The sequence below is a fragment of the Mycteria americana genome, chromosome 8 (genome assembly GCF_035582795.1).
Source record: "Mycteria americana isolate JAX WOST 10 ecotype Jacksonville Zoo and Gardens chromosome 8, USCA_MyAme_1.0, whole genome shotgun sequence".
Classification (NCBI taxonomy): domain Eukaryota; kingdom Metazoa; phylum Chordata; class Aves; order Ciconiiformes; family Ciconiidae; genus Mycteria; species Mycteria americana.
This window is the reverse complement of record NC_134372.1, coordinates 22,639,079-22,660,131: the sequence shown is the minus strand read 5'-3', so window position 1 is coordinate 22,660,131 and position 21,053 is coordinate 22,639,079. Positions and strand designations below refer to the sequence as shown.

At 44.2% G+C, this 21,053-nt stretch overlaps 1 protein-coding gene across 1 annotated transcript in view; it reads left to right on the top strand.

The window, feature by feature from the left end:
* Positions 1–21,053, top strand: part of NRG2 (neuregulin 2) — a 178,772-nt gene that overhangs the window by 146,095 nt on the left and 11,624 nt on the right. Inside the window, exons 6-7 of the mRNA XM_075510183.1 lie at positions 8,914–8,972; positions 20,638–20,661. Coding sequence (XP_075366298.1) covers positions 8,914–8,972; positions 20,638–20,661 — 83 coding nt within the window. The remainder of the gene's footprint in view (positions 1–8,913; positions 8,973–20,637; positions 20,662–21,053) is intronic.

Below are 21,053 nucleotides of genomic sequence, written 5' to 3'. Positions count from 1 at the left end.
AATTGAATGGGTATGTATGGAAGGGCAGCAAAGTGTTAAGCAAAAGGAGGTGCTTTGAAGATATGCACTGCCACTATTCATCTGCCAGAAAAGACAGTTCTGTGTTAACAGGAACCCAGGGGACCCAAATGCCTTCCACACAGTACAGTAATTTCTGATCTTACTGCTTGAGGAGATATCTGGATGTTCATTCTCCTTGGGTGTTTTTATCATTATATCATAGACTGAAGATAAGAAATCCTGGCTTTTGAAGTGGTGTAATTTTAGAGTTTCTGGACTCCAGAAGGCAATAGTTAGTTAATGAGGAATGCAGAAGCATTTGAACTGAACACAGTTTTCCCATAAAATGGCTTTCCCAGTAACATGGATGATTCTGGGGGAAGGCTGTTAATGGACTTCACATTTGCCTGCCTGCAAACTAGCAAAATGCTGAAATGTTTCACAGCTTCCTCGTTGCACCAAGACAGGAGATCTGCTGCTGTGGTTTGTGAAAGATACAATGATACAGATTCGGAGGAGAAACTAGAGGAGGCAAAGATGCAAGCTTTGACCTGCATTTCTGAACTCTGTAACATGGGAGCCACCCTTGGTCCTCCAGCCACACCATGCCTCTGAGACATAAGCATCAAGGAGATTGATAGGTCCTTCTGCACACAACCTCTTCAAATGCCTTGGAGATCAAACAAGAGCTGTGTGAGCATCTTGAACCAGGAACAACATATGTGTCTGTGTGCTGATCCAACTTTGCTATTCTGATTAGAGTCAGCAGGGCCTTGGGGGGTCTTCTGGCACCGTGTGCTAGCTTGAAGTCCTCCTTCACCGTGTGCTAAGCAGATTCTAGCACCCTGGCACCCGTGTGATGTTACCAGCCTTTCCAATACCAGCTATGAGAAAACAGAATTTTAGATTGTTCTTGTTCACTACCTGCCGCTATCCTGTAATCAGCTTCCTGGAGTGGATTTCATTGTTTGCAGCTGTCCACAAGCATAGGAGATCCTTCCTGTAGATGTTACCCCCAGCACTCTGGAGCAAAAAGAGCAGCTGGGTTCTCAAATGATTTCTTCTCCTGAAGTGGCTTATGCTTGATTTGTTACAGATATCACCTAAATTGGCAGCTGACCTTTTATTATTATTTTTAACAGGCTTCCCAGAAATGTGTTCCTCCTGGTCTTTTAAATTCTGGGGAACAAACTGTTTGCCTGTAAACCCACCTCCTCCATCTCTTTTCAATACACTACAGCTAGACTTTGGACAATGTTTTTTCTTCACCTGGGGATAGCCCAGAACAGACTTGGAGCTGTTCCAGAAATTGTGTCTTTTTTGGATTGTGTGCTTGCATAATTTTGTCCTTAATTTGAAGTAAATTCTACACATGCTAGTTTCAAAGGAAACCTGAATGTGATACAATCTGTGCTGTTATCCTGGCTCTGCAAACAGACCACCTGGAAGTTAGATGGGAGAAGTGTGATCTGCCTCAGATATTCTGCAAATTTTTGGCATAAACCCAGGAAACAACTGAGCCACACACATAAAGAATTGACTCAACAGCCCTAGTAAATTAAAAAGCTCCAGGCTCTTGTTGACAGGAAGAATTTCTCGACCCTTCTCCAGACCATTTTGCTTAGACAGCCCTTACAAGTTGGACTGGTTTCTCACCATAACTATAGGGAAGTGGCAGGTTTGAGTAGAGCAAATTCCAGTGCCTGCAGAAGGGATGTACACAAGCAAATCTCAAGGCCTTGAGCTGAGCTGGGACACAGAAGAGCAGTGACTGGTTTGTTGTGTCCAGCTGAACATAGCACTTGGGATGGCTAGCAGCCTCTGATCTTGGGTCTGCCTCAGTGCTGGAGCCCATTGGGTTCTTGGTGTCAACAACTTAGAGTAGTTTGAGGCTTCCCTAATCTTTTACTGCTGGGTGCCATGCCCCACGGGGTTGTGCTAGCATGTGTATCACAGCAGAAATACTCTTTTTCCCAGTTAGGTCTTGGCACATGTTATCTACAGTTGGGGTCTTCCCAGCCAAACAAAGAAAAAAAGCCAAGTTTCATTGCTGCACAGTCCTTCTCTGCCCACCTGAACATGCTTCGTGACTCTTTTGTGTAGTTGATGTAATCAAAGTGGCTGGTACCCTGGGCCAGGATATTCCCAAACTGCATGGGATCAGAAGACTTAAAGAGCTTTATAGAGTAACACCCCCCCATCACGTTGGACCCTTTGTGCTTGCAAGAGTCGGGCTGAAGGATTTACAAATGCTGACAGATAAACAGACGCTCTGGGTTTGGGCTGACAGCATTGCGTTATGTGAGAGAGTGAGGTCAGAGGCCTGGAAGATCTCAGACAAAAAGTGAAAGTCAAGGAGAGAATAAAATACAAAACAAAGCAAAAGAGAAAAGATCAATTCATTTTAAAACTAGTTGATGTATGCAAATCACCAGTTTACAAAATTACATGTTCACTTCCTAGAAGCCCATTTGCTTACCTCCTCCATGTATATTGTTTCCTGCAGATTTTCCCAGGAAAGGGGAAAGATCATTCCGAAGGGTTAGCCACATTGCCAGCTCCCCAAAGCGTCGTTCAAAGGGGTGAACATCAGCCTGATCTCGTATGCCCATGGTACTCCTTCCAGCACAGCTTTCTCAGCTCCCCTGTGGTGTCAGGAGCTATGCCATCCCTCTCAATGACTCTACTGATTTGGTCAGCACATGTTGCACATTGCACAACCACAAGTATGCCACTTTGCCATGCATATATGAGCAGTTCTGTGGGGAGGTGTTGCAACGTCCTTGGAAATGAAGAGCTTGCAGTGTTGAGCTAGGGGTGAAAATGTCCACATCCTGTTCCAAATCTCCTGAACCAGCCAGGACTCATTCATTGGGTTTTGCATGCTGTTTATCCTGGGTGATGAGATAGGTACCTTTTTGGGTTCAAGTGGCCCATCTATGCATCCTGTTCAATGCATCCTTTTTAATGCATGTATAATCATAGCAGACCCTTGAGAACCATTGGAGTGTGGAAGCTGATCCTGCAACAGTGAGGCTTGGTGCAGACAACAGTCCAGATCCTGCTGAGCTCCCACAGCTCAGTTGGAGCTGTGCTGTTGTCTGCCCTGAGCCCAGAAGTGGGTGTCCCTGCAGTTTGGACTCTACTATACTGCAAACATGCCTTGATTAGCTGCTCTGGATAAGACCTCTGCATTTATTCTTGTTGCTTTTCTTCCCATCAGCAATTTTGTGCAGTCCAGCCTTTTGTGGCTCTCCAGAGCCTGATCATCTGGGTCTGGTCAGGGGACAATGACAGAACTGTCTTCTTTTTCAGCCCTTTGCACAAATAAGCAACATGCTTGAAACATTTCTGTATTTGCTTATATCAGTGCATTGTGTCCTTCTGCTACAGCTTCTCCTTATCCTGTTATTTGGAAGCACCTGCTCGTTCAAATTCTTCTGTAACATGGATTGCATTATGAGAGCTACTGAATTTGGCATACTTTAATTAACATCTGGGGGAGCAAAGGAAATGTGCCAACCCTTGCAAGATTTAGATCAACAGCTGGGCAGAAAAAGTTTTGCTTCCAGCAGGAACATTATGATAATGATGTTGTTAATTAGTAGTAGCAAATAATAATTAACAATAATTATTGCTCTGCCCTGATACAGGGCAAAAGATCAAAGTTTCTTAATTTTCATAAATAAATAGTCTGCAAACAACATAGAAATGGGTCATTCAAACCATTTTGGTTTGTACATTTTGAGATGCTTTATTTGGCTGATCATCTTACTGCATTTTTTTTTTACCATGTAAATATTTAACTGCAATTCATCCTGAACCCAAAAGCAGAACTTTGTGGATGTTTTCAAAACAGGGTAAAAAAAGTCTTAAGGAATTGATCAAAACTGAAAGAATTGGACATTTTCCAGTAACAACAGAATCCGGACAGAAAAATCCCTGACCAGTTTTATTGATGGCATTTGCAAGTAGCAAATTTTCAGATGTGGCAATTTTTTTTTATTTTCATGCACTTGGTTAGGCACAGAGGGATGGAGTTACGCAAGGGCAGTCTTGGGGGTTCTCCACACAGGCTAGAGAGGGAACAAGCTGTCTGCAAAAGGTTGGTGCAGCCTTGTATTTCCCCAAGACCATTCCTACAGACACAGCTTTCTCCACTTCCCTTGGCCTTTCAGGAGAGACATATTGGGCCTCCATGACATCAGTGAGTGGACCAGGAAGTCCAAAGGTAATGTTTGCAGAAATAGTCCACCATCTGTGTAGTCCTTGCAAGAGCTTTCAAAAGGAGGAGGGACTCCATTTTGCTGGGATAGCCAGCCAAAACCTCTTGACTAGGGTCAAATGTGCAGGAAGAAGGTTGCCATGACCAAAGACCATCTCATAGCTCTCAACCTTAGTGACCCTTAACTTTGAGGTATGTCCCTCAGGTCATATGCTTGGCCACTGAAGAAGAGCTGCCCAGAAGCCCTTACCGCAGGCAGCAGTTTCTGCATGCAGAAGGGGTGCTTTCCATTGCTCTTCCTGTCCAGACTGGGAGACTCATGTGCCATGCACACTGGAAATTTCTTTCCTAGAAGTCATATCCGGAGCCATAGTAATAAATAACAAATCATCTTCACCAGCCTGGAAGTATGAGACAGCTAAAAAAAAAGGAACCATGAGCACTGCATGCTTTCAAAGGTCTCCTGGTCACTGTTGCTGCCAGCAGCCTTGCTTATGAGGAATTGGGACCCAGGGACACCAGAGCGGTACGTGTCTTGACAGCTTGTATGCTAGCTTGGGAGGCGACAGAAGGTGCTCATGTTCATGAGGGCTTCTTTTCTGTCACTTTTCCCAGTGCTGATTCACTAGTAACTAAAGATGAAAAGCCTGAGCTGTCCTAGACATAAAGACAGTTATCCACTACCTTCTGTCTAGAAAGCTCTTCTCCCCACCCACACTAGGCTGACTGCAGACATCTGAAGATGGGCTATATGGTAGCTGTCATGGCATCAAAGCTTCTTGACACTTTTCTGTTTTGCTTTTTCACTTCTCACCAATTTCTTTCTCTGGGTTTTTATTTCCTTCCACCAGTTTTCATATAATTTTCAGTCTTTCCTTAATGGCATGCAGCTTCAGTCACACTGAAGTTCCAGCCTTGGCTGACCTCTTGCAGATGTGTGCCTGAGACAGTTTTAGCTCCTTTCATGAAATCTCAGATCCCAGACAAATGGGCAGCACATTGCAAGCTAAACTGGATACCCTTGAAGACTCTGTGAATAAGTTCATGACTCTATCAGTGGTGATGAATAAACTTCAAAAAGGATTGGGAAGACACCTTCTATTTTGGATGTCTTGTTCAAAACCCAGTGCAATCTCTTAAAGGTTTCTCCAAATTCATGCTTCCCTAGGGCTGTCCTTGTGAGTCTGCATCACCCAGCTGCCTCAAGTTTGTTCTCTTTGATTGCCAACAGGGCATCTTCTTCACTCCACTTCCCAGCACCAGCTTCCTGTGCTTCATCACAGGGAAGGCCAACAAGCCTCATGTCTGATGGTAACCCCTTGGGCTGGGCTTTCCTTGAGAGCTGGCTGGGCTCCCTGGTATTGAAATGACCTTACTGGTATGTCTCCCTTTCCTGCACTCCAAGATGAACATCCAAGAATGAGAAAAGAGGGTGAATTTTTCAAAGAAGTTTGCCTGACCAGGGAGTCAAATTTCCAGTTTCAAAAGTGACTTGGATACTGAGAAACTTAAGTTTATGACTAGGGAGTTCAGTGAAGCCTCATGCAGAGTCATGCCCTTAAGTTCTCCCCAAGCAGTTTGGGGTGCACAAATAGCCCAGCACACTCCCACATGGAGGTGTTAGCACAGGTCCCCAAAACCAGATGCTATGTAGCACAGAAAAGTTTAATCATGGGCAGTGAGGGGGCACCAGGTTTTTTGCTCAGTGCAGACCTACCAAAACTGCAGAGAAAACCAGCAAGAAATCAAGTGCCAAAGCCACGTCAGTCATGCAGGGCTTCCAACGCTTTCTTCTGTGAGGGGCACAGCAGGTGAAATGTCCCCTGGACATGGGGCACCCTGCCTTGGAGAACTGGGAAATGCGTTCTTTAGCAGAAAGATGGACAGGTTTGGAGCTGTGGAGGTGTTGAGGTGGAGGACAGTAGATGGAATGGAGAGATTATGCAGCCTTTTACTGGCTATATCTTCTCCTTGGATCATGCTGGATTCAGAGGTTTATCTGCAGGTCCCCTGTAGGCATCCAGCACTGAGGCTCAGGCTACCTCTGGAGTACGAGCAGGTTATCCCACAGGAGGATGGCCTCTTTTAGGAGCCTGTGGCAGTGGTGTATCAGTATGTCAGCAAATGCCTCAGCCTTCCCCTCTGGAAGTGTTAATGCAGGTCTCCAGGCAGGGATTAGACGTCTATGCACTGCAGGAATGACACCAGCCATGTCCATCGCCACAGCTGGGAGATCTTTACACTTTATCCTGCCTTGTGCCCAGCCACCTGGTGCCTCCTCAAGACCTTCCCCAGACCTCAGCTGAATCTCTCCTCTCCCATTTGGAGAGGAGCCCTCGAGCTCGGAGGAGTCTGTATCCTTGCAAGCCTGACAGATGGGCTGGTGTACCATTGGTCTGTACAGCTGGTGTGGCTGCTGAGAGGCCCTAGTGCTCCCTCACATGTGATTCCCACCTGCTGGCCCAGATCAGTGTATGTCCATGATGAGGGAGAACTATTAAAAACCAAGGTTTTCTGGTCATAATGAATAGGGAAGACTTGTCTAATTTCTACCTCTTCCCCCCAAGGGAACTAAACAGTTGCTGAAAAAAACTGTCTGTGTTCCCTTAAGCAAGCAGAGAGAAGCAGGAATTCATCTCTCTTCTTGACATTTTTTAATTGCCACTGGAGTTGCATATCTGTAACATGCCATCTAAACATAAATCTGTCAAGAACAACAAATGCTGCCATAGCCCTTGAGCAACAGTACAGAACTAATCTGCCAAAAAGCTTTGGAACTAGAAAGCTTTGGTCATATTAACTATCAAAGCCATCCCTTCCTCATCCCCTTCACTGTGTCTGCAGACTGGGAGCAGGCGTTAGCATACCTTTGGGAGGCACAAAAGGGTCAGATCTGCACTGCCCACACAGGGCTGGCAGTAAGCACGTGGGACCTGGACCTGGACCTGGACCTGGACCTGCCCCGCTCCACCCCACCATATGCACAGGTTGGGACCAGTTGTCTGACAGTGTGCCAAGGCTGCTCCAGCTGCTTGCTGTCCTTTGCAGTGAACTGGCAGGGAGCTAAGCCATTGACCTCAGGCTCAGGCTTCTGGTCCACGTCCTTTTTGCTGAGGTGTCTTTCAGTCCCTTCTTTGTTGACCAGCTGGGGCCTGCTGAACACTGAGGGACAGTGTGATCTTGTGGGTGGCAGCTGAGAGTGAAGGTCTGACACGTACGAGGCAGAGCCTGCAGTGTCACTTACTCTGGGGAAGTTGGAAAACAGATGTTAAGATGCTAGTTGTAACGATAAAACCCTCTTAAGCTTAGAGGAGAGAGAGATTGGTTGGGGAGGGAGGGAGCAAGGAAGTTGTGGGATGGGCAGGTAAGAGCTGGGACTTAGAAAGCTAGGGATAACTTTGAGGGACTATCCAAGGAGGCCAGAAGAAAAGATGTGAAGTGAGGGAGAGAGATAAGTGCCTGGGGGAAAAGCGTTGATAACCCATAGCTGAGCCCCCATTGCTTGCCAGGTTCACCCACAGCTGCGGTGGGTCACAACGCAGAGTGTGTAGGTGCTGCTGCTCCGTGCATGGTTCAGCAGTTCCCACTGCACCCCTGCCCACGTCCCTGTGCTCCCCAAACCTGGCTCAGCCTGGGAGCTGCTCTGGGGAGCTTACTCATGAGCTGGTGTACATGCCTGGTGGCCTTCATCTGCAGGGCGCCATCCCTGCCACTGCAGCATCATTGCTAATGTATAACTGATGCCCCATGAGCTGGCACATCCTGGCCCATCACGTAACATTGGTTGGGATAGCCTGAGAGAGCCTCGCAGTTGGGCAGCATGTGAGACCTGTTCAGTTCAGCTTTCTTCTCTGTCCCTTTCTCTCTGTTAACACAGAGACTCTGCACATGCTTTCTCTCTAACCGCAATGTAACCCTTTTCCCTGGAACATCCTGTGGGTACTTCTGGGGTAATAATGGGAAGACGCTTGCCATACACAATGCTTGCTGTCGCCTGAGCAGCTGCTCACCGCTCTGTGGTGCCTCTTGGCAGTCTTGTCTAGATAGCATCTCCAAGGAGAGTCTCTGAAAGTAGCATCCAGCCCATCTCGATCTTCCTGCCAGCTGTTGCTTCTAGCAGGTGAGAAGGAAGGAGGCAGGCAGAGGAGGAAAGGAGGGGTTTGGCTGGCTGCTTGAAGACCCAGGCCAAAAATAGAGCTGGAATACTGATGTTGCAGGTGCCTAGTTAAAGCAAAGCGAAGAGTAAATACATGCGTAAAGCCCTTATTTTTTCCATTCATCACAATGCACTTTTTATTTCTGACCTTAGCCTCAAGAACGGTGCCAGACATGTTCTGTGATTTCTCCCCTTTTCCCCTCCAGATGTCCAAACGGATTCTTCGGACAGAGATGTTTGGAGAAACTGCCTTTGCGATTGTACATGCCAGATCCTAAGCAAAGTATGTTTGAAGACAAAAAATGCACCACACTACTTAAAACCTCCCGGGCACAGCGGTGGATGTAGAGTGGTCTAGTCAGGGATGGCTCTTGGTGTCAGCTTTGAGCTAGGGCTTAGGGATGCAGGTAAGGGTCAAGGCTGAAAGCAGATGGATAGGAGCTGAAGGGATCAGAAGGGGCCTCAGTTTGGTCTGTTTGGGTGTCATTTTGCTATCTTGTTTCTCTCTTTCTGGTTTTCTTTCTTCCGGTAGGTGTCCAATCGAATTCACAGGAGACCGGTGTCAGCATTTCGCAATGGTCAGCTTCTCCAGTATGTCTCTTTCTACTTCTCTCTCTCCCTGGTTATTGTAGCTCTGTGTCGTGTCCTTAAAGCAGGTTCTTCTGTTCTCCAAGAGCCCTCTTCCTGTCTTGTGCACTCCCAGCTCTGCTTGACTGTAAGAGGAGCTGTGATCGTGTCCAAGAGGAGAATTGGGGCTCTTGTTATCTCCCCATTTGTTAGAATGGGTTCTGCTTTCATTTCTGATTGAACTTAATGTTTCTTGCTCTTTTCATGCAAAATGCAAATAAGGCACAAGGTTATGTGGTGTGCTGTGTGAGAACAGTCTGTGTGATAAGTTGTATCTGCTAGCATGACTGTCTCAAGATGGACTATGCTGCGCAGTGCAAGAGATGTACATTTTCCCGTGACTCTTGCGAGGGGGTGTGTGAGTCTCTCTGTACCAACTGAGGAAATCACAGCAAGAGCTGTAATGAAATTTCCCCTGAGGTTAGGTTGTGTTTCTGTTTCTAGAAGCTAAACCAAGCATCAGTTGCTGTTCAGGTGAGATGTTTGGAGGCTGTCTTGGAGTCAGATCCTGGAGCACGTTCAGAGGGCCGGACAGGGCACACGTGCGCACTTGGAGCCCCAGAGGTCGCACTGGTGGCTGCCACTGTCTCAGGGATTCCCACGCCTCAGTGCCATGCAAGATATGGGCTAAATCTGCTGACTGGCATCTCAGACTATGTCCCTCCCAGACACAGAGATGTTCCTGTCTCCTATGGGTTTGGACAGCCTTGCATATGGGGTTGTGTCTAACTACAGTGACCGATCCTTTAACCTCCTATTCAGTGGCTGTAAATACTCTACAGCCCTTCCACTTAGTGCTTCCCAGTTTCTAGTTTCCAGTTCCTACAGGCTCTAGGTCTCCAGAGATGGCTCACTTACAGACATCATTAGATCGTTTTGTTCAAGGCAGATAATTTTTCCGAGTCCATATTCAGACAGTGTCCCAGCATCATTGGGATCCTCGTCTGGGTAAGGACTAACCTGAAAGGAGGTGCAGTTACAGTGCAGGACATCGGCCACAGTGACCTTCTGTGTGACCCATCCTGCCTCCATGCTGGCCATTTGGACCACCACAAATGGTGGCTTTAAAAATAAGCTTTTTTAAAAGAGCTACAAAAGAGGCTTTAATTAGTAGGAAGCAGAGGAGAAATGCCTCTCCATGATGACTCCTTGATTGCCAGTACCCCCTCTCCCACCGCTTTGTAAGAAATCTTGCAGTCCCCATCCTAAACTGGCAATAGCAGGAGTCTCATTAGCACGTGCTACTAGCTGGCAAGTGCTCGCATTAGACTCCCTTCTACAGATTACACAGGCAAGATGCAAATGGGTTTTGTGAGGCCCTTGGGACAGCTTGATGTTTTTACATTGCCTTTTGTTCCAAATTGGCTTCCAAAGTTGAAACCTCCATTGATTTATTCTTTCAGACTAAAACATTCAAGTAAGTTCTTTTTAAAATGACAAAACAAAATGTTCTGGTTTGATCTTTAACCTGATGCAAAAGGGTTTCCTTTCTGCTTTTAAGCCCATGGTGTCAGGGACCCCAGCTGCAGACAGCAGTGGTCAAATCACTCGATGAAGCTGATTTGTAGCATGTTTCATGAGGTGGTATCCAACAGGCTTAAATGTTATTGCTACCATGCTGCAAAACCAAAACAGGGGTGAAAATTAGTTTTATGTCAGGAAAATGCCTTTTCAGAACATTAATGGCAAGAGTAAACAGCATGTCCTTTTCCCCCAGCCTGCAGAATCCAGCTTTTTATGGGAATGAGGTTTGTTTAAATTTTATTCATGTGTTAGAGGAACAATGCCAACTTTAAAACAGACACATGTACATTTCCCTACCTCAATTCTGCTTTAACTACAGGATAATAAGGTAAAAACAGCTTAACAATCCAGGTTACTTGTCTGAACTTGGATAAAAATCATCTAAGAAGATGATTCATGTGTGTTTATAGCTGTTTTCACTTTCAGGTCACAGTTAGGTAATATACTTAGCAGCAACACTGCAGAAAAGCATGCACTGAAGTTGCCATTCTGAATAGGAAAGGCATTTCACTTGAGTCTGGACTGTGCAAATGCTTACTTTCTACTTTAATCAATAATTAGGGCACAGTAGAAGTTGCTATTGCTCTATAATTCACTCAGTGCTTCATCCTATATGGGTTCTGACAGGTTGAAAGCTGAAACAGATTAAATGAGGTTCAGGCATTTCCACTAGAAAGAAAATAGCTCTGTCCTGATTCATGTTTTGAGAACATTTCCAGCACTTGACAGATACTTAAATAGTAAACAATGACACCTACACTGGTGTTGTTTTAAATGCATTTGGGGTATTTTAGGTTTTCAGGCCTAGATCGGAGCCTTCTAATTCTTTAACAGAAATATTTAATACTACAATATGACTTTTAGTAGATCCCAGGGCTGAGCAAGAGTCTCTGCAGAGTGAACTAAATTTAAGATGCTGTTCTGAAAAGATATGGCAGATACTTTGCTGAATTTGGGCCAGAGATAGAGATGGTACAGCATCCAGCATTATGCCAGAGGTTGTGTATCTTCCTTCTGGGAGCAGCTTCCTATCTCACTGGTTTAAACTCTTATACAGATTTTGCTCAGGTAAAACTCCGCATGTTCTCTAGGAGTTCAGGCTATCTTTGTCTATTTGACAGATAGCTCTGGAGGTTTTCTCTGATTGTCTGAAATACCTGCTAGACCACTGCAATTATGAAGATGAAAATCAGATGTATTTAGATAGGTTTTCTTGCATCTCATGTTTCTATATGGTTGCTGTTACAACCATATGACCAAGTGCCTACTGCCAGACATTCTGGTTATATACCTGGTTACATACCATACTGCTTGAAAATGAAGAGGAAATGTTAAAGATGGAGTTTTTTTCTATGTTGTGCTCACACTGTTGCTATTTTCTAACAGATTGGTACAGAGGAACTCACTAGGAATTGTATTATTGGGCTAGATCGGAGACCTCCCAGTCTGTCCCGGCTCATTCCTTATTTGGATGAATAGCATTTGCTTTTGGTAGGAATTTGCAACAGCAGAATTCAAGCAAGTATCTCAGCGGTTGATTCCTATCTGCTTATAAGGAGTTTACATTTTATTTTGCTTGCATTGTAATGCAAACGTAATGGGAAATGTGTTGAGATACTGGAGAAAAAAAAGAGAAGCATGCTAAACCAGCTACATATCTGAGAAAATGGATGCATAGTGCAAACAGACAACACATTGCTCTGGCCTAGTAAGGTGCCACTTCTGAAGAGAGCTGTGGTACCTGACTGTGTCAGCTCTCTAAGCTTGCCTTTTTGCTAAGCCTGCATTAGTCTAAGCCACCCTGATAGTCCATTTTCTAGCAAGGCTCATACCATAAGGCAGCACGTTTATTTTGCACGGCAGTGGCTATGTATGTTTAGACAGTTGGCTACCATCAGTCAGCAGATGGATAATAACCTGCTAAGAGGCAGCAACACAGATGAAGGCCTTTGAGACATTGACGCATAGTAATCCCACATCCAGTAGGTATGGGCAAAATCTCACAGGGAAACTTAAAAGTTTTATCCTGTTTATCATAGGTCAGTTTTAGGACAGTATGACAGATGGCTTTCCCACATTCATCAAAACAGAAAACCTACCAGAAGAAGGAAGGAAGGAGAGATGTCAGAGCAAGCAACTGCACGTTCATTGAGATTAAAATAGGGAAGGTACATATCTGAGAAGAAAAAGATGTCCTGACTTAAGATGTGCTGACTTAAGCCTGGTTAGATCCCTTTTGTCTGTATGAAATTTCACTGATCTCAGGTGGTCTCTGTGCATGCTCCTCCATCCACACATAAGGAATTGGCTGATGGATCAAGGTTAGAAGATCATGTTGTCTAAGCTTTAACTAACTCGTAAGAGGAAAGCCTTATAGAGGCTGTACAATGTAACTGAGGGACATTAGAGAAACATTTAAAGCCTTTTTAATTTAGACTGAAGGAGAATTAATGGCAGTAAACAGAGGGGACAGTGATTGTCTGCAGTTACTATATGAAACAGAGGAATGCCCTCTTAGATGAGAATACAGAGAATTATTTCCATGGGTGATGAGTCACTAAATCATCTTACTAAAATGTTTCTCAAATCAAGGTCTTCATATTTCTATGTCTCCATACAATTATAGTTGCAGATATAATTAATATATATACTGCATAGTACATATGATGGTAAAGTCATATCGTCTGCTAGTTTCAGGAGTTAGATTTGCAGTTATGATGTAACTCCGATGAAACCAGAGGGCTGGAAGATCCTAACTCCAAAATGTGGCCTAAAGCAGGAATCCTCCCTGACCCTGGCCACGGGGAATGTAGTGTGCAGGCAAGGAGTAACCAGCTGTACTGGCAATCCGAGTTCATGTCATGAACTCATCTTCTGACCCCAGTTCTCCCTGCTCCTCTCTTTGCAGCAGTAGTGCAGCCAGACCCTCATTATTTTTTCAGTGGGCTTTTACACATCTGTATTAGAGGTTTGAGTCCAAATTCATACTCCAGGCTTCCTTCATAGTCACTGCAGAGGGTTTGGCACCCAAGGATGAGGATTTGGCTAATTGAACTCCAGCGCTGCCATTGGGATGAGATGTCTCATCCTCCAGAGGTGCTGATTGTGATGAGTACAAACTCATAGCTTTAGCTGTCAAATGTCTCTCCCAAGGCCCTGGTACAAGTACCTGCAGAGTCACAGATCACAGGTGTCTCTGTCTGGCTGCCCATGCACTAGTGAGAACAGCAGTTTAACACATCAAACTGTTGATCCACAGCCTGAATGAATCTTTAGCATTAGTATCCAGGGACCATTTTGCCTTTGCAGTCAGATCTTCATCTCTGCTGGCACACGTGGGTGAAAAGTTCAGCAATATCACAAAAGAGTCGGGAAGCCTTTCTAATATGAGACCTTCTAGTGGGTACTGGAAACTCACCCAATTGACAGCTGTCTCCTGGGTCCAGCTTCATAGGCACAACTATGTCTTGCAGGTCTCTCCAGAAATCAGAAGCATGTCCAAAATAATCCTTCCTTTTAAGAAACTTTTTCTTTTAAAGCTATGGACCTGTATTTAAAGCACCTGTATTTCATAGCTGCCTGTTCTACATCAGATCAAGATCTAGCTCTATCTTCTCTCTTCTACAAGCAACCTTTCAGGTCTTTGTAAAACCCTGCTGGAAGTTTATTAATAAATTTCCAGGCTTTGGGTTGGCTGGTTGTAAAGGTTTTGTAAAACACGTTGGCAGCTATTTCACTCCTAGTGGGACTGAGATACTGAAAGCTAAACATCGTGAGCGGGAACATTTGTACCTTGCCTAAGTCTGCACATTGGGATTCTTTCCACTTGTGATTCATGGAACAATTTAGAAATTTGGGATGAAGTTTTATGTTTATGCTTGTCTCTTGTCTGGGGAAGCTGAAATTTCATCTTAACTTTGCTGTTTATGCATCTTTCAAAATAATTGTCACTGATCTGGAGGACAAATGTCATACCATTCATCTTCTTGTTTAGTGAAACATTTTCATTTTCTACTTTGTGACCTAATTAAAGTTGAAGTCTGTAGCCTGCCTGTAAACATCCTGGAATAGTGCTGACATGAATATACAATGTAATCTAGCATATTCTCCATTTTTATCCCATATTTTATTCTTAGTTTCTTTACAAATTAAATTTTAATTTGTAGTTGGAGTCGTCCTACTGGTCTGCTTTGGAAGCACAGAGGAGCATTTTCTGCTATCCATTGGGAGAGCAGGCTTTCTCTTCAATTTTGGGCTCCTCTAAGAGTCTGTTGTTCAGACATCAAATCCCTTTTTCAAAGGGGAGAAAGACAGCTACTCTTGTTGCATGGTACTCAGTGTAGTAATCTGGAAACATGTAAGAGAAGAGCTCGAGCTGAGAAATCGGAGTCTTGCATCGCAGACTGTCTGGTCAATTCTGCTTGCACTGGATGCTGATATGAAAGCATATGCTGAGTTCCCAGCTTGATATGTCTCCCAGGACTCCCTAATTGTAGCCATCAAAAGTTTAGTGTGATAGGTCTGGCTCCTGATCAATTTGCTGTGTGGCAGGACATTTCCCTTGCATTGGCATTACAGATTCCTTCCAACAACAGATGATGAGCATGGGTATTTCCAAGATGAGAACAATCATCTTTCTTGAGCATCCACCGCACTGTCATTGGGTGTGATCTGTGTAATGATCTTAGCAGCATGATTCCTTCCCTATCATAACGCATTTCCTGTAGATCAGATGTCTGGGTCTTCCCATCAGTCATTCTTTCCAAGGAAATTGCTTTCATGGAGCCTTTTCAGCCAGAAAAGCATAAACTGTTTCTACTTGCAGTGTCTGTGTCAGGCTTTCTGTGCTGGAAACAGAATTGCATGTTCCCACAGTGGCACACAAACTGGCCCCAATGCTGCTGACTAAACTGTCGTGGAAGCAGAGCAGTGTAGGTTTATTGGCTGAGAGGCTTCTTATATTTCTGAGGGATGATCCCATTGACTCTGAAGTCACCAGGCTGCAGCCGGAGGAGTGTTGGTCATCACCCTGACATGTAAAAGTGACCCTTCTGACAGGTGGGTTTTGGATGCTTGCTCCTCACGCTGAGGTGAGGTGTCCCCATGAGCAGAGGGATAAATGTACCACTTCAAGCTCCTCTGGGAAGGTCTAGATCTGAATTTCAGCTTCTCTGTTCAATTCACTTCAATCCACTTATTCAGCAGTAGTTTCCTACCTGTTGATTGCAATATGAAAATGATAAGCAGAAGAATACTTCTTTTTTTACCTACCTTTCTGTTTCCTCCTCCACCTCTTACTCATCTGAACCCTAAAATAGTATTTAGCAGCATTTTAAATTCCACAAACATTCTGCACCTTCCTTTCAATGACACGATAACTGCTGACCCCTTAATTACAGGGTGATGACTACATGGTGGTGTGGCTGGGTAATTACAGGGCATTTGTGGTTTATCATAACAGAGTTATTCCTTTCTCCTGGATGGCAGTACAGGTTACCCTTTGAGATCTCCTAAAGTTAATTGCATGCTAATCAGCAGCTTGCTAATACTCTATTGTTAGGTATCTAGACTCTTGGGGTCTACCAAGTTATTTTTATTGATACAGTACTGGACAAGCTAAATGGCTGTGAAGTTTATGGAAAGTTTGCAGACTTTCTGTACTTGGAGATCCCATGAATTGTCCAGCCCTTAACATGAGCACAGTGTCCTCTGTCCCCAGCATTACGGGACTGTCTTGCACTGCTCCCTGTACCCCCTGGGGGAAGCCTGGACCAGGGTGCTGCAAGTATTACTCTTGTTGGTACAATTTATTATCAATAGTCTGTCTTGCTGATCTCAGATGTTAGTTGTCTACTTTGTTTCATGCCTTGGAGTATGATCTCTGATCCAGATAGCCCTCTGGGGGAACCAAGCATGTTTGGGGGGAATAACGCATGCGGTAACTAAACATCTTAATGACGTTCTTCGGCAACCTGAAGTCCATGTGAGCGTAGGGCCAGTTTTCACAGCTGTTTGCTAAGGCTTTTATCCTTCTTAATCATCCTATAAATCTACAGTTCGGTGAGAGCCGTCTTGTCTTGAGGTGTTACTCCTATAAGGATATTTTAGATTAAATGTTTTCATCTGTTCATCTTTTAAAACAGGTGAAATGCATTATAGAGAAAGACATAGTCACAAAGTCACTGCGGATCAAGTAAGTGTAGGACTTTATTTTGTGTCCAATGATGAGAAAAAAATCCACCACAAAATTTGTGACAGTTGGTCCACAGAGTACCCACCCTACTGGTAGCACCTAAATCCAACTGAATTTTTTCTTTCAGTCCACTTCAGCTGAATGTCAACCTTTGGGGGACTTGAGTGTAAGGTCCATGCATCACTTGACTCTTCAGCAAGCCCTGCTTTGAACAGCCGATATGGTACCAATCTGGATAATGGGATCCAACCTGAATCTCACACAGATGTGCTGCAGCTGAGATGAAGAGTGTGAAAATGAAACATTTTTGTCATCTCTTCCATATTTTTTCCCTTTTTTCCTTCCTCAACTCTCCCATGCTCACTGCCTTTCTCTGTTGGACAGCCTTCTGTCATACATACAGTAGTTAGGTATTTGAACATTTCCAAACTACTGGTCCAGTCTTCTTTGGGATCAACACAGAAGAGCCTAGCTTAGCTTTTAGGTACAAGAAATAATGTAAATGCTGCAAAGTAATGCATTAAAGAGGCCAGGAGATACTTTTTCCTTAACACTGATGGCTGAATTAGGAAGAATGGGTTCTATCTTAAGTCCAACATTTTCAGAAAGGTTCAGCAGGCGCATTCAGAACAAGATCTTCCAAAAACATGTCCCCATTTCAAGTACTTTGGGGAGTCTCACAGCAGTTCAGGGTGCTCAGCTCTAGCTCCTTGCCATGACCAGGGAGCATGTGTGGAGTTCAGACAGAAGGTTGATGATGTGAGAAAAGTAATATGCCCATTTCCTCAGCCTAGAGCTGAGGGGTCTCAGTGCTGTCTCACTGTAATCTATTTGTGTGGTAGCCTCTGGATATATTGCTTCCAATGGAGCTTGTCCCATGGGAGTTGGAGAGTACTGCTGCACTCTGTCAGAACTCCTGGCATGTGTCAGTTTGTCTCTACAGATGGGATTCATCCATTTAATTTTAGCTATCCCAGAGGCTCCCTCTGCCACAAGCCTGGGATATAATACACCTCCCCATTGCAACCACCTCTATCAGCGTGGAGTGAATCACCATCTGGAGGAGCTGGAGGACTTACCTGGACCTCATGCTTCCCTCTGTATGGTTAATGGCCACAGAGAGGATGGTTGCCCAAAGGTTTCTAGGCATCCCCAGCAGCCAAGTCTGCCAGACTGTCAGTCTAACTGGGAGGGTGAGTAAAATGCAGGTTGACTGAGCTGTTGCAGGACACAGTGCAGGTGCTACATGCCATGCTAAGCATCTTCTCCTCCTAGCAGCAAATATAACCCAAAGCTTTTAAAGATGTATTACTTCTCCCGATCAACCTCTTAAAAAAGCAAAGGAGACTTCTTTCAAACATGGCAGGCAGTCAGAAATATCTTTTGCTCCAGACCAAAATAAATTGTTGTCTCTAGGAGAAATTTTGATTTCTCAAACATGTTTTCTACCAAGCTGTATACTGTTGATATAAAATAGGCATGCACTATGTGGTAAACCATGTTTGTGAAGATGATACCCCTCTGCTGAAAGCAGAATGATTACATTTTGAAGCAATGTTTTTCCCAGAGCTGGGGTCATCTCTTTAGCCTCTGGATTGTAATGTTGAATAATTTTGAACACTCTCTTCTTTAGAGAAGAGACAAACCCTCCAAATCCCAGCCTACTCTTGAAGTGTCTCCTCCTTCACTGTCCCAGAACAGAAGGCAATACCTGCCTAGGCTGGAAGGAACTCCTGAGCAGGGGAAGGGGAGAGTGGCTCCCTATTCAATGTGTTCAGTTATGGGTGATACAGAAGCACTGTCTGTAGCCTGAAATGATGATAGAGAAGTATTGAGTAGCCATGGACGTCAGATTCGGGAGCACAGGCTGGGGTAAGGCTTCCTCTATCTGCAGAGCTACTGGTGGGTTTGTAGGCATAGGGCAGGCACGTACATTCCAGCTGCTGCATGGTTGCATGGTTTCTCTCCTGCTCAGGGAATCTGTAGCTAAGATCCAATGAGCCAACTGGCTGTAACTGCTCCATGGGGTTGGGGAGCCAAAAGAAACTGCAGTTCTGATGTGAGAGGGACAGAGGGAAGGCTAAAGTTCCTCAGGTCCTGCCCACCACCTCTGTTTGCACAAGCATTTCTGAGTTTGCAGAAAACGATGAAAATGTTTTGAATTGCATCCATTTGTAGCTGTAGATGTTGCAGCAAATCCTGGAACAGGGAGGAAATGTGGCAGTATAGGCACTATGCAGCTATCAAAGGGATCAATAGCCTAGATATATAGATGAAATTTAATGTATCTCTACACGCATTTGTCATAGTGTCAGGTGAAACAGTGTGTGTAGTGGTAGCAATGCCTTAGGAAAAGGTCAAGGCTAGATGTGATAACCAAGAGGTTTAAGATGAATATATTCTTTCCAGTTCTCTGCTGCCCACCACATTGTGTCCATGTCACTGCAACTTGTACAAAATGACCGTGAAATGCATGGTAGAGTTTGCTGTTCCTTTTGCACAAATGTGAGATGTGAAGCAGAGAGGTTTTGTGGCCTTTAAATTATCCAAAATTTAAAAAAAAACAACCCCCACCCAACTCCCACCCCCCCAAAAAAAACCCCAAACATCAGCATTGATTTGAAGAGAAGAACCTGCTTTAGAAAGTGTGTTTACATGTTCCATAACGATTAGTGCTAATTTCTGCCCCCCCACCTAAATTTTGAACAGCATTGCAAAAGAAAGCCAATATTTCTGTGCAGCAAAAAGAAGTTCCTATGGAAAACACAGTAAATAAATCTGGACATCTCCAAGCTGCAAATAATCTTGTGTGTTTGGTGATTAGAGGAATAGCAGAGCTCACTTTTGTGTATAATGATAAGTATGGAGAACTTTAATGTTCATGTAAGAAAAACTGCCTTTAGGTGAGGTCTGTACCAGGAAAATTACTAAAATTCAGGATACCTGTTTTGGATAACTGCATTGTTGATTCATTAGGTAAACTACTTTGCTTAGCACTATCTCTACAAGATGAACTGCAATCTTACCTGTAACGAATAGGAATCTGAAAGCAGATGCTCCAATTTGTGCTTTTTTCAGCATGCTTGCTGTTTCTAAAACAATGCAGAACCACAGCAGAAGTGAAATTTGGAAGATCAGAGACTTGAGGGAAACTTTCAGTGCAATTTGCACTTTTAGATCTGCAAAGGATTCATTGCCTTACCCGGGCAACTAATCACTTGCAGCATCAGTGGTTCAACTGCAGATCTGTACCGCCAAGAATAGTGCTCCCACAATTGACACGCCATCAGGTGATTTACAGACAATGCTGCCAGATGACGCTGTGCATCCGAGACCAGACTTGAGGCTGCAGGCAGCAGAATCGTGCTGACAGGCCTCAGGGCCCCATGCAAGTGCCCACACATCTGTCTGCCCAGTGCTCTTCTTTGGTGCACAGGCCCCTAGGCAGAGAGGGGCATGTGAAACCATGCAGGGCATATTTTGCCTGTAGAAAGTGAATGAATGTTTTTTACCAGGTTCATGCAGTCTCTATGTGTTTTGACCTGTCAGGAGTTGTTTCAGAACAAGTGTACCCTTTTTTTCTTTCTTTTTTTTTTTTTTTTTTTTCCTGCCTAAACTGTGAATTCCATATCAGGTACTAACAAACATGGCTCATCTCAAAAGAATTCATAATTAACTAAAAGAATTCATAATTACCTCCACTGCAATTTGTTTGGGTCTTTCTTTACATAAGTTATAAACTCTGGTGGGAATCTGAAATGCTCTGAAGCATATGCTATCTTCTGTGTAACTGCTGCTGAGCCTACAGAAAAGCTAACCTGCTGTAACTGCACAGTGTGTGTGTTTGCATATTAGAGATCTGACAAACCTGTTTTTCTCTTTCTCTTCCTTGTCTTCTTTCTGCATTGGCAGAGCATCTTGGATTTGAATTAAAGGGTATGGAACAACCATTCATTTATTAATCAGAAGCCATTAAGAGCTGCCCACATTATATTTATGGCTTTAATGGGATGATTAAAAAATCAGCTGTTCTGTTCTCTTCCCTGGCACCAAGATAGATATTTGGATTAAAAAACAAACAAACAAACAAAACAAAACAAAGCAAAGCACAAAATCTAAATGTAAACCTATAAAAATGCATGTGTATTTTTAGCAGCACTTTTTTCTTTGTTTCAAGCAGCAGCCTGGTGTGTGTGGCGTGACTGGGATGTTACAATAGCCATACATCTCATTCAACATGCTTTTGTCTATTTAACTGAAAAGCTGGAGTTTGTGTCCATCCAAAAGATTGCCAGCAGGCACCACTTGGGAATGGGCAAGCATTCCAG